The sequence below is a fragment of the Ursus arctos genome, unplaced genomic scaffold (assembly GCF_023065955.2).
Source record: "Ursus arctos isolate Adak ecotype North America unplaced genomic scaffold, UrsArc2.0 scaffold_14, whole genome shotgun sequence".
Taxonomy (NCBI): domain Eukaryota; kingdom Metazoa; phylum Chordata; class Mammalia; order Carnivora; family Ursidae; genus Ursus; species Ursus arctos.
This window is the reverse complement of record NW_026622808.1, coordinates 20909843-20935981: the sequence shown is the minus strand read 5'-3', so window position 1 is coordinate 20935981 and position 26139 is coordinate 20909843. Positions and strand designations below refer to the sequence as shown.

The 26139-nt window shown below is 51.5% G+C and overlaps 1 protein-coding gene across 1 annotated transcript in view; it reads left to right on the top strand.

Moving 5' to 3' along the window:
- The first annotated feature begins 345 nt into the window (after positions 1 to 345).
- CACNA1A (calcium voltage-gated channel subunit alpha1 A) overlaps positions 346 to 26139 on the top strand; it is a 213028-nt gene continuing 187234 nt past the window's right edge. Inside the window, exon 1 of the mRNA XM_057311555.1 lies at positions 346 to 874. Within this exon, the coding sequence (XP_057167538.1) occupies positions 582 to 874 (293 nt within the window). The 5' untranslated portion in view covers positions 346 to 581. The remainder of the gene's footprint in view (positions 875 to 26139) is intronic.

The following is a 26139-nucleotide window of genomic DNA, read 5'->3' as shown; positions in this document are numbered from 1 at the left end:
TTTTCAATAAAATTTTTTCCTAATGGGCCGAGCGCACTCCTTTTGCAAGATGCCAGCCTGACCCGGACCTCGGAGGAATTTGAAGCTTCCACTGCGTCCCGGGGGGGCGTCCTTTGCAAACCGTTCGCGTCTTAAAGGGGGTGTGCGTTGTGTGTGTGTGTTTTTTTTTTTTTAACTGTCTTTTTTTTTTTTTTTTTTTTTTTCCGGAGTGGGTGGACTGGGGATTGCCTGGATTCCTTCCTCGGTTATTTTTTGCCTCGCTTCCCTCTCCCCTCCCCCTCCCCGGCCCCCGCGCCCCGCCCCCGCACCCTCCTCCGCCCCTCCTTCTCCGGGGTCAGCCAGGAAGATGTCCCGAGCCGCTATCCCCGGCTGGGGCCGGGCAGCCGCCTTGTGAGCCCCCGACCCGAGGCGCCGAGCCGCCGCCGCCCGATGGGCTGGGCCGTGGAGCGTCTCCGCAGTCGCAGCTCCAGCCGCCGTCTTCACAGCCCCGGCAGCATCGGCAACGGCAGCGGCGGCGGCGGCGGCGGCGTCTTCCGCATCGTTCGCCGCAGCGTAACCCGGAGCCCTTTGCTCTTTGCAGAATGGCCCGCTTCGGAGACGAGATGCCGGCCCGCTACGGGGGAGGAGGCTCCGGGGCAGCCGCCGGGGTGGTCGTGGGCGCCGGAGGCGGGCGAGGAGCCGGGGGCAGCCGGCAGGGCGGGCAGCCCGGGGCGCAAAGGATGTACAAGCAGTCAATGGCGCAGAGAGCGCGGACCATGGCCCTCTACAACCCCATCCCCGTCCGACAGAACTGCCTCACGGTCAACCGGTCTCTATTCCTCTTCAGCGAGGACAACGTGGTGAGAAAATACGCCAAAAAGATCACCGAATGGCCATATCCTTTGCCCGAACCCGGCAGCGAACCCCGGCAGCTGCGCTCCCCCTCCTCCCTCCGCTTCCCCTCTTCCAGGCTGGGAGAGAGACCCGGGGGTTGATGGGAGGTGGGGGGGTCTTCCAGGGGATGGGAGAGGGGGCACCGGGGAGGAGTGTGGAGAATCTCTCCACCCCGAGCTGGGTTGAGCTACTGTGGAGGCTTGGGGTGGGGGAGCCGGGGGAGTGGATTGCTCCTAAGGACCGATTCCAGAATGAGGGCTGGGCCCTGGGGTCGTAACAGGGGCCTGGGTGGGAGCTTCAGAGCCAGTTCTGGATGGGTCAGAGTTTTCCCAAATGAGCATGGACCCGGCCGGGGCCTGGGCTCTCCGGCCAGGGCAGGAGAACCATGGGGGCTTTGGCTGGGTTTCCTTAGGTGGCCCTCACTGGAATCCACGGGAGCCTCCAGGCTGGAGCCCGAACCCAGCTCGCTGGCTTCTCCACCCCTGCCTTCCCCCGAAGAGGGGGCCGCTGTCTTAGGGCAGAGCGCTTAGGGGTTCCCAGGGCCAAGAGCCAGTGGAAGAACATGTGGCCTTCACACGGAGGGGAAAGCACTGGCCAGAGCTCGTATGCTGGGGTGGGCCACTGGCCCCGATCTGGGAAAGGCAGTGGTGGGTTGGGGCACACTTACTCTTCCCTATGCCTGCGGGTCCCATTTCCTTCAACTACTGCTCGGGGGCCTCATCATCGTTGGGGTGTAGAAAACATCCCATTTGCCCCATCTGGGCCCCTGACCTGGAAGACCCAGATGGACTATTTCAATAAGAAAGACAGGGCGAAAGGAAATGAGGTGGCAGGGCCTTCCCAGGGTATGGTGTCAGGCCTTGGGTTGGATTCGGCTTCTCCCACCCTAGGGAACCGGGAGGGGACACCAGGAGAATCAGCCTCCATGTGGACACCTCCGGGCAGGTAAATGTCTTTTTTTTTTTTTTTTTTAAATCAAAGATCCAGAGGAAGAAGGTGAAGACCACATTTTCCTCTATTGAGATGCTATCGAAATGCAGATCCCCTTGTGTTTCTTTAAATCTGTGCCTGCTTGAAATAAACCTTGAGGAGGGCTTAACATCTGTTGAGATGTAGGCAGGCAAGGATGGGTAATTAGTCGGGCTTTCTAGCAGTTATCTAAGCATGACCCAGATTCCAAGTGGGGGGACGCACCCTGCTCCCCAGGCTGGCTGGCCACTGTGCCATGCCCAGATGTGCTGCTCCTCCGCTTGCTTCCAACTGGCTGCCCTCAGTGTACAAGTGAACGGGGCTGGATGGGCCCCTGGGGCTCAGCAAGGAGCCCCCATTCCTTTGTGTTTGGTTTCCACTGTGATATACTCAACAGGGCTGGGCCCCAGGTGGTCCTGGGGTTGCTTATTTGAGGAGCTCTGTGGCTGGTGGATTCATTTTTAGGGGAACTCAAAATTGAGCAAGCTTTTGGCTTCTAGGTGCTGAAATTGTAAGAGGACTCTGAGGTTTTGGGGCGTGGGAACAGCCTACTTTGAGGGTGGTGAAAATTAGGAGGTTCAGCTGGGGTCTTTCTGGAGGCGCACACCTCTAAGCCTGATGTCGTCTTGATTGGTGCACGAACCAGGAGCCTGGCCTTTGCCTCCCAAGGTCCAATCTTGTGAAGACCCACTGAAATGCTCAGGGGTCTTGTGATCACTCTGCCTGCCTCCCCACCCTCCACCTCGGGAGTGGTGGGGGCTTGGAGGGTGGCAAGGTGTCCATGTGTCCATGCTCAGATAACTCCAGGGGGTGTCCAGCAGGGAATCACTGGGCTGACAGGTTTCCATGTTGAAAATGGCTTTAGTTTGCCTTCTGGAGCCTGGATTTGGAGTCTTCTAAGAGGAGAGGAAGGAGGTGGGAGTCCTAATGTTGTGTCCTCAGCTCACCCCGTCCAGACTGAATCCTGCAGATCAGAGAGCTGTTGGAAAGCGAGGGGCTGGCCAGGGGCCCCTCAGAAGGAAGACTCTCTGGGGAGGGATGCAGGTGAATTGGGAGTGTTCCGTTGGTACTTTCGGTTTTCTTTGGCTTTCTTGCTGTGTGATGAGTTTGCGCATTTTGTTCTCTGCAAACAGTTTTTATTCTCTTTTTGGCCCGAGGCAGCAAACACATTATACAGCCCCACTCTGGAAGGGAAGGCTCTCCATCCCCCCAATCTGTCACCAAGCAGGGTAATCCAGGTCTAAGCTTTCTGGGGGGTGGGAGGATGAGAGGAGAGAGGGCAGAGAACTGGGGGGGGGGGTGCTGGATAAGGGACCCGGGGCCAGTGCAAAGAGATGGACTGTGGAAATGCCGATGAGCCAGGGTACCAGGGCAGATGTTGGCTTCTGTATCCAAACACTTGCGCCATTTAAAATACTGTCTTTTAGTACTTACACTGAACTTTTAGAATAAAGTCTAATATATGCAGACAAAAGTACGCAAGTCAAGTCCAGATTCATACGTGTTCACAAAGTGACCACAACCATTGCAACGAGTCCCAGGACAAGAAAGAGGATGTGACCAGTTCCCCAGAAGCCCCCCTCCGGTCCCCCTCCCCCCCATTCACACCACAGGGTTAACCACTACCCTGACTTCTAAGCCCACGGGTTCCTTTTCCTCCATTTGGACTTCCCGTCAGTGGAGTCACAGGCTGTGTTCCTTTGTGTTTGGTTTCTTTTGCTCAGCAGCCTGCCGGGGGGGATTCACCCCGGTTCCTGCAAGTGGTTGTGGGGTTGCTGCTTCTCGTTGCTCTCTGCCATTGTACTCGGTGACTCTGCCACAGTGTACTTGTCCCCTCTACTTGTGAGGGCCATCTGGGTAGTTTCCAGATTGTATCATTACAAACATTCTGGTGCATGTCTTTGGCTGAACTTTTTTTTTTTTTTTCCCGCATTTCTTTTGGTCCGTCCCTAGGAATGACACTGCCCCTGCCAATCTTTCATGCATGTAGCAGGGCGAGTATCTGGAAACGGCATCCACTAGGGGTGCCGCTGAATATGGAAAGCACCTTCTTCACTGTCTCGTGGAGGAGGAGTGAGCGAATGTTCCGTGAACTTGGCTGTACGCTCCTAGGGCTTAAGACTGTTACTTCCAAATGCAAATTCCAGCATGGCACACTGGTGGAGGGCGCAGCCTTCCAGTCTCCATGGCCTCGGGTACTCCGCCACTACTTCGCCTTACCCTTTTGCACCCTACTGTCACGGCGCCTCCAAGCTTGAAACCAGCAATGAGAATTCAGGGTTCTCCTTCATTCTAGTGTTCTCTTCTTAAGCAAGAAAACCCAAATGGAAGTCTTTGATGTTCAGATTTACATTGCTGTCTCTTTTTCTTGGAGTGTGCTGGGCAGCGGGCCGTGTGGACCACACACCTTGGTTCCACGTTTACATTGATCGGGAGTCTCATTTCAGTGTGGCCGTGATGGGCTCCGGTGCTGGCTTCTAAGGAGCTCAAATCTGTCAGCTCAATAAGGCGCATCTGTCAACCTTACCAGAGCCCCCACTTAACGCCACTCACTCCTTCTGATGTGCTACCAAACGCCATTGTGAGTGTCATCTTCCCCCAGTCCTGCTGATGCCAGCAGATCTCCCACTGAGCACGATGTAAGAATTGGGGCCGTGGCAAGAGCTGCGGACCCAGGTCTGTGTGCTGTCACACTCGGTCTCCTGAATGACACGCGGGATTCCAGCTTTTCACCCGTGTTTTTGGCAATCTGAACAAGGAGCCGAGTCCCATCACATCAGGTAACCTTCGGACATTGGCCGATTGGTGTTCCCCAGTTTTTTTAAAAGAGGAATGTTCTGTGTGGGAACCAGAGGGAGGCCTGGGAGAAGTTGGAACATGTTATCAGCCTCTGCTCATCCTGAAAAGTAGAATGTGCTAGAAGATACTACTATAGAGGGCAAGACAGTATGACCCCTATGATACTTCTACTAGCCCAGCACGGCTGGTAATTCCAGAAGAGCAAAATTCTGGGAAGTAAGAATTAGCATGACTTTTCCATTGGGATTTTTTTTCCCCCACAAAGGTGCAAGCCCTCCTCTGTAATCCCCAAACCCCAAAAGCTCTGAAAACCAAAAGAGCAGATCACATAGGGGTAAAATCCTACCTTGAACTGACCCGAGTTTATAGTCTTTTCACACAGTCTTCATTTAGCCCACGTGGTGTGCATTTTGATGGGTTTGCTGCAGAAATGTTCGATATGTTTGATTATGGGGTGCTGCTCCAGCTCCCCGCTGGGAGTGTTATGTATGCCTTGTAGTGTCTCCCAAACTTTCATGTGCGTGAGGATTGTCTTGTTAACATGGCGATTCTGGCCCAGCAGGTTTGGGGTGGGCACGGGGTTCTGCTTTACCAGGAGGCTCCCAGGGATTGCCCTGACACTGGTGCGGGTTCCACTGGGAGTAGCCAGGTCATATCATAAATGCATCCTGGGACCTTTTCCTTCTTTTTCTCCAAGATCGGGTTTATTGAGGTATAAATTACTGAGAGCAAAATTCACCCTTTGTGCCTACAGTACTGTGAGTTTTGACAGACGCATGCAGTCACGTAGCCACCACCAAAATCAAGATAGGGAATGGTTTCGGGGTGCCCGGCTATCTCAGTGGGTGGAGTGTGCGACTCTTGATCTCAGGGTTGTGGATTCGAGCCCCAGGTTGGGTGGAGAGATTACTTAAAAGTCAAATCTTAAAAAACAAAGATTAAACCGTTTCATCATCCCAGGCTATCCCGTAAGGCTTTCTGAGTCAGCACTACCCACGACCCTTGCAAGCACTGATCTGCTCTCCATCCTTATGTTTCTGCCTTTCCCAGGAGGTCATATAAATAGAATCATACTGTATGTAGCCTTTGGAGCCTTGCTTCTTTCATCCAGCCCTTTGAGATCCATTCATGTTGCGTGTATGAGTGGTTCGTTTCTTTTTCGTGCTGAGTAGTGTTCCATGCGATGGCTGGACACTGTTCACCCATTCCCCAGCTGGAAGACATTTGGGATGTGTCCAGGTTGGGCAATTGTGACTAGGGCCGCTATAAACATTGGCAGACGGGTTTTAGTGGGAACATTGGGAACGTATGTTCCATTTCTCTTGGGTAAGTAAATACCCAGGAGTCGGATTGCTGGGGTGTGCAGTAAGTATACGTTTAACTTTATAAGAGATCGCCAACTGTTTTTTTCACAGTGGCTATGCCCATTTTACATTCCCATCCTCGTTGTCCCTTTCAAAGCACCAAATTCTAAACTCCAGAGCGCGTCTGGCTTCTCGGGTTTAGGTAAAGGATTGTGGGTGTGTGTAGACAGTGCCGGAAATGGTAGCATTAAGTACCAGTCGGAGAAATGGCGAAGGGTGAGGAAGGGGGTCTCTTGCTCGGAGCGCGGTGGTTTTGCCATTCATGGTAAAAAGTCAAGCTCTGAGGCCGTGACGCTCGTGCCTGTCACCCTGTTCCCCACCGCAACCCCACCACGCCTGGCACAAAGAAAGTGCTCCAGAAATGTTCGTACAGTGAGTGAAACGCCTCTCGCCATTTATTTGCCCATCCTGTAGATGTGCTTTGGCTGCCAGCATTTTAGGGTTTCAGTGGGTTTTAGGTACAGGGGTTGTGGGGGGTGGGTTCAGGAAGGGTATGTGTGAATGAGGTTATCAGACCAGAGAAGGTCTCTGAAGTTAGAGGGCTTGGGAAGTTGGGGAGCCGTGGGCCCTTGAGAGTGAAGTCTTCCTTCAGGGGCTTGGGGGGATGTCTGTTGGGTGCTGGGGGCTTGTATAACACCCCTTCCCCACTGGCCCCCCAGTAGCAAGCACACATATGCACTCCCTCAACAGTGGAAGTGCACCACTGGGAAAGTGGGTTCGAGCCAGAGGTCGTCAAAGCCCCAAAGCCCCGCAGTTAATACATTTTGGAGAATGCTAACTCAGCTCTTTGGGAAGGATCGGTGTGTTGCCCTGAAATATGACAGAGGAGCGAGAAAGCCGGCCAGGCCCAGGTTCGAGTGGCTCCCCGCCCTGGCTGTTTTGGGCATCAGAGTCTCAGTGTGCGTGGTGAGGATACCGCTTCTGATAGCCTCTCCCTCGGAGGACTCCTGGGGAGGGTATGTGGGTTCACACGTGGTGCATGCTCAGGTCAGCGTCGGGCACGAAGAAGCTCCGAAACACATGAGCTGTGATGTTGGAGAGTACTTTTTCCCCTGATGGTCTTTTCTGGAAACTTTGGCTGAAAATCGGGTTCTCTGGGTAGGAGTGGGAGCAAAGGGCCCCTCCGTGACTGGCCAGTTTGGATTTGTTAATCTGAGTGTGGCACTCTTTAAAGCACCCTCAGTTGTTCTGTGTTCTCTGTTCTGTCTGGAAGCTTTAAGGGGGGAAAATTCATGCCCACTTGACCTATTTTTCTATTCCCTTCGGTCTAAGATAAAATTAATTGTCTTCCTCTCCCTTGATCCCTCCCTTTGTGGGTGACAAGGTGAGGGAGTTTTATAGCGTGTAATTAGCTTCCCTGTTCTCCCTCCCACCCCATCTCCTTCTGAGCTGGCCAAGAGTCCAGCCCAGGATGGAGACCACATGCCTTAGGACAGCTGCTGTGGTCACCCCAGGCAACTAGGGAGGGTTTAACAACAGAACCTGCTCAGCTTTGGGGTTAGAATGTGTCGTCCCCCTCAACTCCTGTCTTTCTTAATTCTCACCTCTTACCTCCTAGGAGAATAGAGAAGGCAAAGAACATACCAGGAGAGGGAACCAGGGGGTGGGCTCTGCAACTTGGGTTTCCAAAACCACTGGGCATTGGTCCTTGTCTGGATAGGATGACCAGATGTCCCAGTTTGCCTAGGACTGTCCTGGTTTTGGCATCTCAGGAAATACTCCCAGTAGTTCTGGGCAAACCAGGACACTGGTCACCCTACTGGTGAGTTCTTAACACCCAAGAAGGGAGAGAGGATGGGAACAAGAGATGGTGCCAGTATGTGGGAAAGGAGGAGATAGGTGGCTTTTCCCCTCTGAAAAGCTGGGACTTTTTACTGGAACGAACTGTGCTTTTGGAAGCCGCCTATTTAAGGCAGCTAATGCGAGAGAGATCCCGGCTCTGAGGCGGAATTTCTGAGTTAAGTCCAGATCGAGTTTTGTCGTCTCTCTTGGGTCAGAGAGGGCTTTTCTCTTCCGTTCAGACTGGGAACATCCTCGGATCTTCCGTGGAGGTGCTCAGGGCTCAGGCGGGACCTGGAATTCGGAATTCGCGGTCCCTCCCCTGAATGACACTATTCGAGAGGCAGGGCCCCCTCTCCAGAGCTGTGAGGGAAACTCAGCTTCGTCGCCCACCTGCCAGTAAATAATATTCACGCTGTTAAGTACTGTTCTCCTTTTAGGTCTGTGTGTAAAAAATATATATAATTTTAAACCAATTTCTAAAGTATTTTTATACAAGTAGCTTTTGCAGGAGGGCTAAGTCTGATTTCAAGAATAAATTGACAGATGCGTCTCGGAGGAAGCCCTGGTGCAGACCTAGAACTTGCTGGCTGGTGGGAGGGTAGGGAGGGTAACGTGGTTTCCGACCTTCTAGAACCCACCATGCTTTTACCCCATTGACCTTTATTGTTTTCCTTATTAAGGATAACGGGCGTGGGAGGCTATGCCAACTTTCACTTGCTCCCCTGAAATGTTTGTGGCACATCATGGAGTCCATGTAGGAATGTTCCTGTCTGAGCAAGAGCATCAAAGAGTGGAGGCGGAGAAGAGGCAGGGAAGGGGAGGTGACTTAGGGTGGAGGCAAAGCATACAGGGCTGGAGGATAGGTGACCCGCGCTGCACATCTCAGCTCCGGCCCCTAGCCGTGGAGCCTCAGTCTCCTCATCTATAAAATGGGCAGAGCAGCCCTACACCCAGGGAATTCTGGGAGGATTAAAAGATACTGTGCTCAGAAACCATGTGGTGCGAATGATAACGCTGTGAAAAGAATGGCCTTCAGACCCCAGGACAGTGAGGGTGGGGTTTGTGTGACCACTGCTCTGGAAATGCTGGTGGACCAGGTACCTGGAACGGTGGTCCTCCAAGCGTGGTCCCCAGCCCTCCAGCGTCAGCATCCCCTGCTCTAGGGCAGAAGTGCTCACCCTTGAGCACGCATCAGCATCACCTGGAGGGCTGTTTAAACACAGGGGGCCGGGCCTCAGCCCCGGAGTTTCTGATTTAAGAGGTTTGGGGTAGAGCCTGAGAACTCCCATTTCTAGCATGTTCCCGGGCGGTGGTGCTGCGGCTGCTGGTCTGGGAGCACACTTGGAGAAACCCTGAGCTAAACAGGATCAGTAACGGCCGCCTGTGGTCTCCGACCTCCCTTTTCCCCCTGCTCCTCCCCCACTGCATTCCCCAAAGGCAACCACTGTCTCTTGGACGCTGTCTCTTGGATTGTGTGTCTTCCTCCCTTCCTCCTTCTTTTCTTCCTCTCTTACAGGTTTTATCCCATATTTACATACACCTTAACATAAATTTAGTTTTCCTGGTTTCTGGTTTCTGAACTTGGTAGCCTTCTGAAACTTGTACTTGCCTTTTCCACCCAACTGTATGTTTCTAAGATTCACCTGCTGTTCAGCATAGCTGTAGGTCTTTTCCTTTTCTCTGCTTAATATTGCAGTCGGTGATGCTACAACGATTTATCCATTTCCCAGGGTGATGGACGTGTGGGACGTTTCCAGCGTGCGTGTGTGCGTGAGTGCGCGTGCACGCATGTGTGCTTGCTGTTTTGAACAGTGCTGCTGTGATGAATACATGATTTTTGAATGAATGAATTCAAGGTGTCGGTTTTAGTCTGTGTACTTGGGAACCTAGCTTCACCTGGAATCAGCTGAGATTCGTTAACGTCTATGGAACACCAGCCCTCTGACAGGCTCTGGCCAAGCTGGTTCTCAGTTTCCTCCTCATTCCAAGGGCTGGGTCAGCCAGACAGCCCCCATTCCTTCCTAGAGAGTTGGGGTCTTGAACAAATTGGAATAGTCAAAAATGTTTATGGACTTGATTATCTCTGGAAGAGTTGTCAGGATGCAGAAATTTTAACAGTCTGGCCCGTTCCTAAACGCGGTGCCGTCTTTTAAGTTACGGATCACGGAGGGATGTCTGTGGCTTCTGGGAAGGAAGGTGATCCCATGCAGTTAGTATCAGCTGAGTGGGTGGATGGATGGATGGATGGATCTGTGGATGGTTGGACAGACAGGCGGATGGAGGGGTGGGATGAAAGAAGGAAGGAAGGGAAGGAGGGAGAAAGGAGGAAAGAGGAAGATGAATGATGTGGGATATCTGGGTGATCAGATGGCTAAGTGGATGGGTCAGGTGGACGGGCGAGTAGATTGCTGGATGACTGTTGGGTGCATGTTTGTGGTTGAGTAGACGGACAGACGACTGCACGGGATTGAAGGGTGGGGAGGTGGATGGGTGGACGGATAGGTGATGGTGAAGATAAGGGCGTGTGCGGCAGGGTGGTTGTCCGTGTTGGGTGTCTGGGATATTAGGGTTCTTACTGGGTCGTTAATGACCAAGTCCCTCCACTTGCCACCTTCATGGTACCTTTCTCAGCATCAAATGCATCTTGCATGCTTTTTGTGAAAAGCAGTGAGATTGTGTGTCTCCTTGAGGGTAAGGGACAGTGCTTTCCCTTCCTCATACCCCCCAACAGTTCCTGGGCTACGTCATGCATAAATGTTTGTTAACTGAGTAACGATGAGGAAAAGAAACGGTGTTGTTGACAAAGATTATGAAAATTCGGGGAACACCTGGTTTTGTTTATTTCCACACTGGGACTGGAAGTGGAATTGCTTGGATTTTACCCCATCAGTGAATAGTGGTGGGCTGGTGGGATAGCTCTCTTCTGAGCAGATTAGATAAATGCCCCCGATTCCTACTCACTGACCAGAGATTACAGATTACAGACGCACCACGGTCTGGTCGGTCTGGTCGCTGCTTTCTCTTTGTCTCATCTCTTCTATTCTCTGCCCCTTCCGCTCTGTCTCAGCTCCACTGGCCATTTTTGCCCACACCCAGCTCATTTGCATCCGAAGGCGAAGGCGTTTGTGCTGGCTGTTCTCTCCACCTGTCTCCCCGTGGCTGACTCCTCTTTATTTAGGTCTCAATGCAAGACTTGCATCTTCCAAGAGGCCTACCCTCTTCATTTATTGAACACCTGAAGTACAAAGAAGGATATAAAATATATGTATAGTCTCCTATGCAAAGGGAATCTCTGGAGACGTTTTAATGTATTTCATTCTGTCCCCTTTTATAAGCTTTTGCGAACATATTTCCATGCCTCTAGATATCCTTGGAAAGCATCAGAGCTCCCATGTACCGTTGCACAGGCTGTACATTGCACAAGGGTATCATATCTCATAGACATCATGGAGCTGTACATTTATTATTTCAATTTCCCAGCTGATGAAAGCTTAGTATCTTGTTCTAGAAAAATGAAGATATTATGACAACTTTTTGACAGATGGACCTAACAACTTGAAAAAGGGGTGTCTTATTTAAATTCACACAGTGGTGCTGTATGGGTTGGCAGCAACCCCAGAAAAGACTGCTGTTAATATCTGACAGTACTCCGCTTTAGGGACGTTTCCTACTTCCTGTAACCGCCTCCAGTTGTTTGTTTGTTTTGCTTGTAAACAACAGCGCAACGAACATCTTTGTGTCTCTGTGTCCAAGGCTCTGATTATTTTCAGAATAAAATGCTGGTTTACGTAAAGTGCTGAAGTCTGGAGACTGTCACCTGCACTGTCTTTGAATCTGTAGAAGAGATTTTGAGACCAGGTGACACCAAGTTCAGGAAGTGGATGGGGAGGGGCAGGGAAAGAACTGCTATTTGGTTTGGCATTTTTCCTAGGCTGCATGGAAAGAGTGCTTTCGAACCGGGGGTGATTTCGCCCCCCAAGGGACTTTTGGCAGTGTCTGGAGATGTTTCTGGTTGTCGTGACCATGGAGGGCAAGGTGCTACTGGCATGCAGTGGGCAGAAGCCAGGGCTGCTGCTGACTGGCTGTCCTCAAATGCACAGGACACCCCCATCTGTCCCCCCCTCACCCCTCCAGTAAAGAATCATCCAGCCCAAGGTGTCAGTAGAGCTGAGATTGAGAGGTCCTGATGTAAAAGGTGTCACAGATTTCCTGGAGGGGAGTGGGTGGATTTCGGGTTTTTGGGTGACTTAAATTGAATTTACAGTTTCTCTTCCTCGCTGGGTGTCTAAGCCAGCTTTCTGTGAACTTTAGATCCCACACGATCAGCAACAGGCTTGCTACCGCCAGATTCGTTGATGTAAATATAGATGAGTATATAGGAGGAAATCTCAGCCGGAGTTGGAAAATGTTGGAATGAAAGCTGCTGCGGCCTTTCCTTCTCCTTCCCTCTCCTTCTGTTGCCCAGTTTTTAAATCGTGTCTCACTTCTCTGGGCTCCTGGTGTGGTGGGTGCTGCTGGTGTAGACCGTGGTTCTCTATTCCCTTCGTCCCCGCATCCCGGGCTGGCCTTGTGCATGAGCAGGAGACAGAGCCTGGGACAGATTAGCTGAGAGACGAGAGTGGGGAGAGGAGTGCCTTCATTCATTCATGGTGAATTCATTCCTTTATAAATGTTTATTGAGCACCTACTATGTGCCAGGCGAGTGGGGGAAGGTGAGGTCAGGAAGGTGACAGGGTATGATTCTTTCCTGAGGACAGAGTCCTGGAAATGGCACTGCTGGGGCGTATGTCAGGCTTTGGGGCCAGATTGCAAGGAGCAGGAAGGCCGTGTCCTTTCAAACACGGAGGTCCCCTTTCCTCCGTTATGTGGCGCCACCGGCTCGCCCTTGATTTCGCCTTGTCACTAGATAAGCGAAAAGGGGTATCCCCTTGGGTACAATGTGTACCTTCGGGAACTGAAGAAGTAGAACGTTTTCCAGGTCTCTGTGGGCCGTCTGCATTTTCTTCATGACGTCCCTGGTCGCATTCTTCGCTCTGTCTTCTCTAGAGCTATTCCGCACGGGTATCTTCTGGGAGAGTGTGGCGGGTGTAGACACTGAGAGCTTCTGTGGCTCTGTGTTGGGTCTGAGGCAGCCCAGTGTCGTGGTTAAGCGGGAGGGCTGTAGAACTAGTCTCCTTGGGTTCCTCTTTCCAGTCGCATCATCCTGGGTGAGTTGCTTAACCTCCTGAGGCCTCGGCTTCCTCGTCTTTGAAACGCATGTAACATTAGTGCCCACCTCACGGGGTTGTCGTAAGGCTCGGGCGGCAGCTAGGACAGTGCTTGGCGCACGGTGGGTGCTGAATAGGTTAGGCTGCTGTTCATGGGGCCTGGCACGGGCGGCCCGTGCGTCCGGAGATAGTGTGTGTTTCTGCGTACCTCTGTTGGAGTCTCCGGGCGCAGTAGCCCCACGTGATTTCGAGCAAGCTCTCCGAGCTCTAACGGACCAGACAGAATCCTTCATTCCCCTCCGCCCCCCACAACTTGATGAGAAGCAACTGGACCATTTTCCACATTCATGATGGGTGGGCCCTCTCCTCCCCTCTCTGCTCATTCATGTCATGGATTTCATTGGAGCTGTGGAAAAGAAGTGCCATATTCCAGGAGGACATGGGCACTGTGTGCCTTCGGGACAATGGTTAGTAGCTTCTCTTTCTGGAGAGCTTAGGACTCTCAGGCTGTGTGATGACTCCTTTGACTGACTTAATCTCTATACCAGCCCCAAGAGCTCAGTGGGTTTGTTTTTGCCCCCACTTTACAGATGAGTACATTGAGGTCCAGAGAGCTAAAGTCGCTTGCCAAGGTCACACATCTAGGGAGAGGGGAAAGCTCGCTGGACAGGTATGAGCACAGCAGGGGACAAAGGCCCAGAGGGCCAAAAGCTCAGGTTGTGTCCGGGAAGGCATTCATGCTCCAGATAAGTTGGCGTGCCCGTGGGCAAGAGCTGGCACATGGGGGTAGTGAAGGGACAGTTTGAGGTCTCCCAGGACTGGGTTTCTCTCTGTCAGTGGTGTGGCCTTTGGGAAGCTACCTAACTTCAGAGATCCTTGGTTTCTTCATCTGTACAATGTCTGTGGGTAGAATAGTGTTTAAGTCCCAGGAAGGTTGGAAGGATGACATCGATGGTGAATGTCAAAAATCGTGCTTGGCACAGACTACATGCTTAGGAAGTGGCAGGAGCTCTTCATTTCCTCCTTGGTCTGGGCCCTGGGACACAGACAGACACAAACAGACAGAGACGGCTGCCCTGATGTGGCTGACTTTCTAGCTGGGAAGACAGACCAAGGACCGGATCGAGGACACTGTTTAAGTGTATTGAGTGCTGTGGTGCAGAAGTGAAGCAGGGATGGGAGATGGAGCAGGACGGTGAGGGCAGAGAGTGTTGGTGCTGAGCCAAGCCAGGAGGACACCCAGGAGGGGGTGTGGGCACGAGTCTGGGGAGCAGGGAAGGTGAGGAGCAGGTGGGGTGAGGCTGGAGGCCTGTTTCAGAGGTGGCTCTGTCTAGGGAGTGAAAGGGGTTGGGTGGAGAGACCCAAGGGAGGGCTGGTGAAAGGGACAGGTGAGGGGCCCTGAGCTGGTGGGCAATGCTGGGGAAGGAAGGATGGAGAAGACCCAAGGGATTCCCTCATTTCTTCCTCTCTTGGAAAAGCGTTTCTCATTCTTAAAGACGCAGGCAAGGGGATCGGACTCTAGGTTATCTTTGTCTCTAGGTTATTTAGGAAGGTTCTAAGGCACCGTTTTTTCCCTAACCTGTTTGAGGACTCATTTCTCTCTTTCCTTGGAAATTGTATAGACCCGTGCTGCCCAGTACGGTGGCCACTAGCCACGTGTGGCTATTTTGACTTAAAGTTAATTTAAATAAAATAAAATAAAAGAGTCAGACCCCCAGTTGTAAGAGCCACATTTCAGGTGCTAGATTGCCACAGGTGGCTAGTGGCCACCATACTGGATGGCACAGATCTAGAACATTCCATCACTGTGGGAAGTTCTGTAGACATGCTGTTTAGAACCTGCGGTAGCAGCATCTCCTGGGAGCATGTTAGAAATACAAAATCTCGGGGGGCCTGGGTGGCTCAGTCGTTAAGCGTCTGCCTTTGGCTCAGGGCATGATCCCAGAGTCCCGGGATCGAGCCCCGCATTGGGCTTCTCCGCTGGGAGCCTGCTTCTTCCTCTCCCACTCCCCATGCTTGTGCTCCCTCTCTCGCTGGCTGTCACTCTCTCTGTCAAATAAATAAATAAAATCTTTAAAAAAAAAAAAAGGAATACAAAATCTCAGTCCCCACCCACCCCCGTAGCTTTTCAGTCCCAATCTGCTTCTCAACAAGATCCTCAGCTTGGCTAGACTCGGAATCACCTAAAAGTTTTGGAAATGCTGATGCTCTGAACCCCACCCCCACAGATGCTGGTGAGGTTGGTCCAGGGCTGCCCCTGGTCCTAGGGATCTTTAAAAATTTCCAGGTGATTCTAAAGTTCACCTTGGATTGGCAGAAAGTCCGTCGGGTGGTTAAGAACTCTTGGAAGGCAGGTAGATTGGAATTGGAGCTGTGTGACCCAAGGCAAGCCACTTATCCTCTCTGAGCCCCAAGTTCCAGGACGAGCTGGCACCTCCCTCCCGGGGCTGTGAGGAGCAAATGAGGGGATGGTTCAAAGTGCTGAGCAGGGGACCTGGGATGCGGATAGCGGATAGCGAGCACTCCCTACTTAAATGTGTTAATCCCTTAACATTGAGGTCAGCAGCCTTAGAGCTAATAGTTGGAATGGAGGAAATGAAACTCTATTTTTAATGGTTTTTCAAAATTGAGTTAAAATTCACCTAACATAAAATTAACCACTCACCATTCTGAAGCGCACAGTTCAGTGGTATTTAGTACGTTCGCACAGGTGCGTGACCATCACCTCTGTCTTGTTCCAAGACATTTTCAGCACCCCAAAAGGAAACCCCAGTCCTCATCAGGCCACTCCCCACTCCCCTGCCTTCCCCCACCCCCCTGCCCTACCCCTGGCTATGGCTCCTCTGGTCCTGTCTCTTGGATTGACCTATTCTGGTTTTAGAGTTTTGGAGTCTCTCCCCTCCCTCCCCCAACCTGGCATCCAAGGGAAACTGTGTCAGGGTCTTCCTGGCCCTGGGGGTTGCCGCCCCCACCTGTGGCCTCCTCGGGCACCCTGCGCCTGCCATCAGCCCAGGTGAATGCCAGCAGCAGGCCCATGTTCTGCTCTCCTGGGGCTGCCACAAATGAGAGGTTTCATCCCAGCTGGATTTCTCCTAGTTAAATATTTCATAAAGAAGACCTACAACTTGTGACACTGGGAGCGTTTGATAGTGAAGTTAATGAGGGGGAGAGAGTCGCAGGCCGCCCACAGGTCCCTGTCTGAGACCCACCATCCCGTGTCCCCCAGCTGTGGCCTCCCTCTGTCTTTAGCACCGTGTCTGGCACGGAGCAACCACTTGACAAATGCGTGTTCAAAGGGTGTGTGTGTGTGTGTAGGTGGAGGAGGAAAGGGAGGGAGAGAGAGATGAGGGAGAAAGGAAAAGAAAGATGGACAGGACGGTCTGGGGGGGTGCAGAGGGATCTGAGGAGCAGAGACTGAAGTGCAGGGAGGCCATGGAGGGTGGGGGGGAGGGGCAGAGAGACACTGAGGAAGCCGGTGGGGAGGGAGAGGAATGGGAAATCCAGAGAAAGCGAAGAAAGAAACAAGAGGAGAATATTGTGTCTTGTATCTCTTCCCCTCCCCATGACCCTTGACAACCTTTTCCTCCCTCTGTCTCTCCATTTTTCATTTCCTGACTCTTGCTTTCTTGCCCAGTCTTCATCCTTTTTCATTTCCTGTGTCCCTCTTATCTTCTCATTTTCTCTCTGGGTGTTTGTCCCCTTTCCCTTTCTCTTCATAAACCATCCCTTGTGTACGTGTCTTATTGTGTCTCGTCAGTCTTTGACCGTGTGTGTGTGTGTGTGTGTGTGTGTGCGCGCGTGCGCACGCGCGTGCCTGAAAGACCAAACCTAGGGAAGAATGTAGGCACGTAAGTGGACATTTTGAAGACCAGCCATGAAGCAGACGTCCATTTTACACGGGTCAAGAGCCGGAGCCACCGACCCCTCAGATTCCCCCATAGGCCCTTTCTGCACCACAGAACACCGGTGAGGACTGTGTGGGAATCATTAGCTTGCTTTTTCTTTGTGGTTTCACCACCTAGGTGTGCGTCCCTACGCAACGCAGTTAAATGTTTGGTGGTTTTGAACTTCGTATAAATAAACTTAGGCGATATGAATGGTTTTGTGTTTGCCTTATTGGCCTGCAATTATATTTGTAAGATTCATCCTCATTGCGGTCTCTGTGGCTCCTTCGTGGTCCTCTTTGTTCACTGACGACGAACATGTGAGGTTGGTTTCCTTCTGGGCCCCGTCAGGAGCCACATCGCTTGTTGTGTGTGCATTTTTCTGTGTGCGTGCGGGAGTCTCCTGAGGATAGAGGCCTTGGTGCAAAATTTCTGGATATTAAAATTAGTGCATCTTCAGTTTGACTAAATATACGAAAGTGTGTCGCCAAGTGCTTGTGCTCACTTACGCTCGTGCCAGCAGGGACGGAGGGCTCAGGTCGCTCCACGTCCTCATCCACACTTGCTGTTGTCAAACTTGAGCTGCAGCCCTTCTCGAGATCCGTCATTTCCGCTTGTGATTTGTCTGTGCTCCCCGATTACAAAATGGGGATTTGCCTTGTACTGTATTTATTGGGTATTCAAGTTCCTTCTCTCATGAAGAGCCCTACCCGCCATGTCTACTTTTTTATTGGGTTGATTTTTTTTTTTTTCATATTGGTCTGTAGATGACCCCTGGCTAGTCTAGAAATAGGTCGTTCATCGTGATATGCTGCACAGCGTCTTCTCTTGGCTTGCCTTTTGATCCTTTTTTACGAGGTCTTTTGACCACAGTGGTTCTTAATTTTAATGGGGTTGAAGTTCGAAATCTTCTCCTTTACCGTTTGTGGGTTTTGTCTGTTATAGAAGAAAACTGTCCCTACCCTGAGGTCATGGAGATGCTGTATATTATTTCTTCAAGTTTTATAGTTTTTCTCACCGTCTGTCTTCAGTCAACTTGGAATTGATTTTTGCATATAGCGTGTGGGAGAGTCCAGTTTCCGTGAGAGTCGTCCCAGCACCATTTATTCCAGTGACTCGCCTCATGGTCTGTGAGACAGCCTCGCTGACTGTTTAACTTCCTACTCCCTTTGGTCTGATCTGTTTCTGTGCTCAGCTAATCAAGCCGCAAATACATTTCGAGTGCCGGTTCTGTACTAGGCCCCTGGTTTACAGCGATTAACACAACAGATGTGCTTTCATGGAGCTCACAGTCTGGCAAGGACGACAGATGACTAGTTGTGGCTACTTAATTGACAATCACAAGGCTATAAGGCCTGCAAGAAGGGACCACTCTAGCTGGCTCTGAGAGGAGCACGTAAAACCACGCCCCCCCCCCCCCCCCCCCCCCGGGAAGTGCGGTAAACTGATTCCTTAGCGCAGCTCTGCTAGAGTGGGGGCAGGAATGGTGGGAAAGATGTTCTAACCAGAAGAAACAGCACATGAAAGGTCCTGTGGCAAATGTTCAGTTTAGGAAGGTGCTATTTATGCTAAAGGCACCATCCGGCCACTGAAACAGCAGTACGAGATTGTGTCTGTGAACGGCCCCACTGGCTGCTTTGTGGAGAATGGATTGGGCCCTGGGTGAGAATGAAAAGCCAGGAGACCAGTGAGGAAATGGCCGTGGGCCTTCAAGGAAGAGACCGTGTGCCCTGGACTGCGGTGGTGGTTGTGCAGATAGAAATCGTTGATGGCACTGAGAGCTGTTCTGAGCTGGCATGATCTTTCCCCCCTTTCTCTCCCCTCTCTCTGTCTCTGTTCCTTTTCTGGTTGAGTTTTCTGGGTGAGGAAAACAGTTTGTGTTCATGCCAAGGGTATGTGCTCTGGAGGACGTATTTGCCACAGATGGTCTTTGGAATTCTAGCCAGGAGAGTAGCTGGACAGCCCCTGGCCCCCAGGGTTTTCTGGAAATAGTTCAACAATGGCCGTTTATTAATAACAATGAAAACAACGAGTTTTGATCGTCTTTCCTTCAAAATACCATTTAGTTATTGCTTCATTTGTCACCCCCAACCCACCCTAGGAGATGCGTGGGGGAGAGAGACAAGGATTTTAATCTCAGTTTTATTATAGAATGAGAGGAAGTTAATTGGCGCTCTTGAGATTACACAAAAGATGTTGGTTTGGGGATTGGAATCCAGTCCTTGACTTTCGGGCCCATCCCGTTAATGCAAGGTTAACACCAGCTCCCCAAGCACACGCCTGCAGACCATTTCCTCCTGGGTGCGCCTGAGTAATTTACAAGACCTCAGTTTCCTTGACTGTAAAGGGAGCATTAAAATAAAATACCTGGTCGGAACTTTAGGCCTGACAGACAGGGAGGACTCTCACGTTTACCTACGTGAATCCATTAGTGCTTTTTGGTTGCCAGAAGCAGAAAACTCAAAGGGGCTTAAGCAACAAGAGAGGAGTTTAATAGCTCATGCACGGAAGAGACCAGGGAGTGACTGGCGTCCAGGGCCAGTCTGGATCCAGGGATCGGATGACATCATTAGGCCTTGGTTTCCGGGCTGTGCTTTCTGAAGCTGGCTCCATTCTCCCTGTGGCCAGGACATGGCTGCAGTTCCAATGGTTTGGTCCTCCCAAAATATCCAAAGTAATTCTCTTTCTCTGCAATTTTCCCAGCATTCCCAGCGCATGACTTACTGCTTTTGATTGGCTCTGCTGAGGTCATGTGCTCAGGCCTGAACCAGTCTCTTGGGGAAAATGGGAAGTGGGAAAGGGGTGCTCTGATTGGCTTAGGCTTGAGTCACATGATCTGTCCTGGTGTTGGGGGTGGGCCAACCTCCAGGACTGGGTAGGAGTCATCCCTTTAAAGGTATATCTGTGTATGTTAAGGGCTAGAGCAGAAGTAGTGAACCTCTCTCTTCTTTCTGCCAGCATTCTCTTGGCTAGAATTTCATCCCATGGTGTATCAGTGAGGGTGTCAGTAGGAAACAGAAGGCACCCTTCAAGAATTGAATTAAGAGATGTGGACAGGGGTGCCTGGGTGGGGCAGTGGGTTAAGCATCAGACTCTTGGTTTTAGCTCAGGTCGCGATCTCAGGGTCAGGAAATCACCCTGTGTAGGGACACTGCCCTCAGCAGGAAGTCTGCTTAAGATTCTCTCTCCTTCTACTGCTCTCTCCCCCTTCAAATGAATAAATTAATTAACTTAAAGAAAGAGAGAGAGATGTGGGCAGTTGACCAAAACAGAGAGGAAAGAAGGAAGGGAGACAGGAGGAGAGACAGAGAGGGAGAGATCATAAAAGCTGCCTGACTCAAGCTGTAACCCTCAGGAAATGGGCAGAATAAATATCCCAACTTCATGGCCTCCCCCCGTCTCCTGCCATGGCTCCCCATTATCCAAACCCAACTGGAAGCCAGAGGGTAGGGAGTTCAATGAGGCTGTCTCCGCAGTCAGCCCCCCCAGGCATAGCAGAAAGAGGGAGGGAGCATGAACTCTGGGTAGCTGAAGACAGCCAGCACCTGTGGCCCATTTAACTGCAGGGGAGCCTGGGACAGTTAGTCCCGTGTGCGCATCTAGGAGGACGAGGTTTTGTGGACCCATCGCATTGTCTTTTTCACAAGGAGAAATCGGGTTCCTGGCTGTCAGAAATCTACTTTGCTGCTTTATGAGTGTTGTTATTGGTGGCGGTGGTGATCCCTGGGTGCTCCATGCCCTCCTGGCTCGTTTTCTTTTCTCTCCCTCACTCTTCTCACTCTGAGTGGAAATCTTTTAATCTTCTAAAGGAGTTCCCTTCTATGCCAGGCTTGAGTGTGGGGTCCTCTGCTTAGAGAGCTGGTCGTTGGGGTCTTGGCAGGCAGTCTATACCCCTGGCAAGGCCCTCGGCTTAACCTGAGGCTGGGGTGGAGGGAAGTGCCTGGATGGGGCAGCAAGGGAAGCTTCCTGCCTGAAACAAGTGACCACCTCGTGGGACATGAAGCCTAGGAGAGGCCCCTCAGGCTGAGCCCGGGGAGGTGGACTCGGGTTCCATGGGCAGGAAGCAACTGGAGGAGTTGCTTCCTGCCCGCCCTCTCTTTAGAGCCTGTCTTGGCAGCCAGAAGTAGCTGCACAAATGAAATTGTAGTCTGGACGTGCTAACAATGGCTCTTGCCCATCCTTCCCCAGTCCAGTCCAGCTGTGTTAGCAGTGGCTCCCGGTATCCAGCCCCCTCCAGGATCGGCCCAGCGGCTGTAACAATGGCCTGTTCCCTCCCAGCCTTGCCTACTTCTTTGAACCCTTGTGATGATACGGCCGTCACTGGCCTGCCTTCCTCCATTCAAGTTTAACTGGCCTGTCCTCCCCTCGGCAGAGAGCGGAAGAGCAGGCCCTCATTGCTTCTGGCAGCCAACCAGCCAGGTCCCAACCTTCCAACCACCCCACTCTGCAGTGAGGAGTGCGGTGGACAGACCCACGTCCCTTAGGGCCATGTGCTGGCTCTGCTTTCATGAGCGCATGGTTCCTGGTTTTCATCACCTTCCCACTTCTGCCACATCCCTGCTTCCAGCAGGGATGGCGGCACGGGTTCAAATCCCAGCCTGACCACTTGGGCTTGACCACACAGGCAAGTGACTTCACCTCCCTGTGCCTCTGTTCGAAAGTTCTGGACAATATGCAAGAGCCTCAGTTGCATCAAATAAGTTCGTCCTCTCGGTGCCTGGAGGGGTAGGTGGCACTGTCATCATCCCAGGTGACAAAGGAGAAAACCAGGACAGAGAGCAGTTTAGTAACTCTTCTGGGGTCTCACACTCTAGGAGCAACCGATGTGGGATTTGAACCAGGCTGTTTGGCTCCAGGGTCTGTTCTTAATCAATAAGAACAATAATGATAATGACCTAATTCAGTGAGATATTGAACAGATTGAATACAATAACGTGGGCAAAAACACTTAGTCCACTGCCCCACATAGAAGAAGCACTCAATATAGTTGTTATATTAGTGGGTTTATGATTTTATGTTATGTAGTTGTATGTTAATATATGCTATAAGGACTTAATGTGTTAATATGTAGTTCTGTGTTTTTGCTATAGTACAGGGGCCAGCAACCTTTCTCTGCATAGGGCTAGACATTAAAGATCTGAAGCTTTGTGGGCCGCAGGGCTCGATCAGGGCCGCTCAGTTCTGCTGTTGTAGCGAAGGCATCTATGGACGATAAGTAAATGAACAGGTGTGGCTGTTTTCCAATAAAGTTTTATTTAAAAAACATGCCACAGGCCATAGTCTGCCAAGGTCTCATCTAGTATATGTTAGTATGTATCAGCCATTTTTCCATATTGCTCTGTTTATAACCTTCTTTTCTTACAAAGCCAGCTTTTCTTTCCCTCCTTTGCTCCTATCTTTCAGCAAAGCATGTCAGGCCATGGGGACATGTGGGCTGTCCTAATACTAGGTTTGTTTGTCTGATAAGACATGGGGAGTGACGGTAGCAGAGACTCTAAGCTCAGGCCTCTCTCCCTCTTCTCTCCCTCCCTTATTCCTTTATTTAGTTATTTTTAAATTCGTCTATTATTGGGCTCCTGTGTGGTTCAGTTGGTTAAGCGTCTGCCTTCAGCTCAGGTCATGATCCCAGGGTCCTGGAATCGAGTTCTGCATCGGGCTCCCTGCTCGGAGGGGAGCACGCTTCTCCCTCTCCCTCTGCCCCTCCCCCTGCTCATGCCTTCCCTCATTCTCTCTCTCTCTCTCTCAAATAAATAAAATCTTTTTCAAAATTTGTTTATTATTATTTTAGAGAGAGAGGGTGAGAGCGAGTGGGGGAGGGGCAGACGGAGAGGGAGAGAGAATCTGAAGCAGGCTCCACGCCCAGCTCGGAGCCCAACACAGGGCTTAATCTCACAACCCTGAGATCATGACCTGAGCCAAAAACAAGAGCTGGACACTTAGCTGACTGAGCCACCCAGGTGCACCATCCCTCCCTTATTCCTGAGCTCTGGAAGTCACCACTCTCCTTGCCCATTGCTGATTTTCTCTGCCTCGGGGAAACCCACAAGGATCTCTGGGCTCCTCTCCCCACAGTCCCCCCTCACTCACCCAGCCCCTGCCACCCTGGCCTTTCTCTGACTCAGACACACCAGGCACAGTTTTATCTCCGGGTCTCCACACTGGCTTTTCCCTCTGCCTGCATCCTCCTTCCTCAGGTAACCTCGTGGCTCTTCCCTCTTCTCCTCTAGAGCAATACCTGCACGTAGTAGATGGTCAATGAATGTGTCAAATGAGGGTGTTGTATGTGTCGGTTATTTTTACTGCTGATTGCATTCAGTGGTGTGGAAATCCCACAGTTGGCTTATTCAGTTTCCTGTTGGTGGACGTTTGGATTTATTCTCATTTTGGCCATTGCTAATAAGGCAGCTGTGAAATTCTTGGACCTTCCCCCAACTCTTCACTTGCAAATCCTTATAAATCCTTTAGGTTTTGCATGAAATGGGGCATCTTCAGTGAGCCTTTCCTGACCTCGTCCCCCCCCCGCCCCCGGTGCTTTCATCATTCCTCATAGCACTTGTCACAATGTACAATGGTGCGTATATGGTGCAGGGATGCCGGTGACGTTCTGGCCACAACTGTCTGCTTCCAGAGTGAAGCATGGAAGGCAAAACAAACCCAGAACAAAACCCCACAAAATCTGTAGAACAGCTCAAGGCAGGGGCTTAGTTCTCAGGTTTCCAAGGACAGAGAGATGAGGATTTGTCTGGGGAAGAAGTTCAGGGGCTGCCTCTTGGACAAAAGAGCTCTGGGCTCCTCATTCATCCATAAATCTGCAAGCACGGGATGGAAAGAAAACCGTCCTGAGGTCTCTGAACCCACGGAGCTCCCTGTCCGTTGTGAAGACAGTGGGGCTGACAAGTCATTGTCAAACGATGTCACGTGATGTCACATGATGACAAATTGTCATGAAAGCTGGCTAGCGCTATGGGGAGGTGGCTTAGATCACATGCCCAGTCCACGTCTCAGGGCATCTCGACCCTTGCGGCAGGGCGGCTGTCATCAGGGCCACACGTGAAGGCGGGTGACAGTTGGGGCAGGGAAAGGTTGAGCCAGGGATGATGTCACCTCCGTGAGCTCGGAGCTCTGCCTGCAATGTCCTCTGTCATATCCTTAGCACTTCGAATGCTGCCTGGCGTGTAGTAGGTGCTTAGTTCATCCGATGCACACAGCACAGATGAACAATAAAGAATACACAACAGAGAATAATCGTAGTGTCTCCCTCACAGGGCTGTACGCTCGGCTCGTGAATACCAATCGAGTGTATGCATGAGCAAGGCACTGGTCTAGACACAGGAGGCAGATGGAAGTCCTTTATCTCCTGGGCCTGCATGCTCATCGGGAGAGACTTAAGATGAACAAGAAGCAAAATAACGAGTTAATTGCGGAGTACGGTAGAAGATTATACGGGCAACGGGGAGAAACAGCAAGGGAAGGGGATGGGGAGGCCGGTTGCTGTGTTGGATAAGGCCTCCCTGAGAAGGCGGCGTTTGAACTAAGACTCGAAAGAGGGGAGGAGGAAGCCCTGGGGATGTCTGGGGGAAGAGGGCTCCTCTTCCGATGCAAAGGCCCTGAGGTAGGGTCATGCTGGTCATGGTGGAGGAACTTCGAGGAAGCTGGTGTGGCTGAAAGGAAGGAGCAAAGGGGAGGTTGGGAGGGCAGGGAGATGACAGGGCAGTTGGGCAGGGCCTTGGGGACTGTGGGGATGACTTTGGCCTTTGCTGTGAGTGAGGTGGGGGCTGTGGAGGGTTCCCAGCAGAGGAGGAGTGCGACCTGACTCCGATGTTCGTAGGGTCCTCTGACCACTCCAGAAGGATTGGGGAGGAAGTGACTACTGGTCCAGGCAGGTAGGGTAAGACCAGAGTGTTGGCTGTGGACATAATGAAGAGTGTTTGGATGCTGGCAAAAATTTTAAAAATGTGGTAAAATATGTATAGCATAAAAATTGTCATTGTGGAGCGTACAGTTCAGTGGCCTTCAGTACTTTCACGTTGCTGTGCCCCCATCACCTCTAGACTCACATTTCATCCCCCAGAAATAACCGCTCTACCCGGTAGTAGTCACTCCCCACTCCCCCTCCCTCCAGTTCCTGGCAGCCACCAGTTCTGAATATAATCTGAAGGTTGACCAGTAGGATTTCTGGATGGATAGGTGGTGAAGGCTCAGTGAATTAATGTGCAAACAGCACTGGGGTGACACATAATAGGTGCTCATAACTGAAATGGCCGTGACGCATTGGCAGTGACGGCAAGTGCTTTCCAGAAGCCTTGCTCTAAAGCTAAACTGACTTACCATCTATTTGGAATTCCCAAGTACTTGCTGGGTGTGTGGTAGAGTCAGAATCTGTCCTATTTCCAGTTCAACCCCAGGGTTGGGGTGGGCAAGGAGTAGTCGGAAGGGCCAAGCCGGCACCATCCGTTCTGGAACACCATCCAGCTCTGGTCCAGGTTTCCCAGAACCGTGCAGGAATATGTCCAGGGAGGGACAGTGCAGCTGATGGGAGTCCTGGCAAGCCCTGGTCTTGGCTTCCTGGGGCTGTTGTAACACCAACCAGCATTTGCCGGACCTTCGACCTGAGCCAAGATGGCGGCTTTCAGGGACAGAACAAGAAGCATTCAGGTTCCCTTCATGGTTGTTCTCCCACTTCCCTGTGTGGCTTCATATAAATCTCCTCCCCATTCTCTGTTACTGTCAACCTCTCTGAAAGTAGTGTGAGGCTCCCCCACCCCTTTCCTGATGTTGGTGATGTGTCGTGGTTTCTAAAGATGAGACCTCTCTGCTTATGCTGTGGTGTTCACTTTCTGGCTCCTTTTAGCTCTCCCTCAGCTGGTGTATTATTTTTCCTTGCTCCTTCTCCCCCCGCCTCCACCGATCTTCCTCCTCAGTGTTATCTAAGTTTTATTCTCAGCTTCTGTCATGTGCAAGGCCGAAGCATCTAAAGAGCATGGGACCGTGTGGTCCTGACCTCTGATCCCTCATCTGCCACCTTTGACGATGCTTGACTTTGGGCAAGTCATTTCGTCTTCCTGAGCAGAACTCCTTCACCTGGCTCAGCTAATAATTCTGGTTCTTCTGTGGGCACACAGTAGAGTGTTCTTTCTCCCACCTCCTTGAAGTTAGGTGTGGCCACATGACTTGCTTTGGCCAACGGGTTGTGAGGACAAGTGACCCATGTCACTTCCGGGCAGAAGGTTGAAGAGCCGTGTATGTTTTACCGTGTTTCCT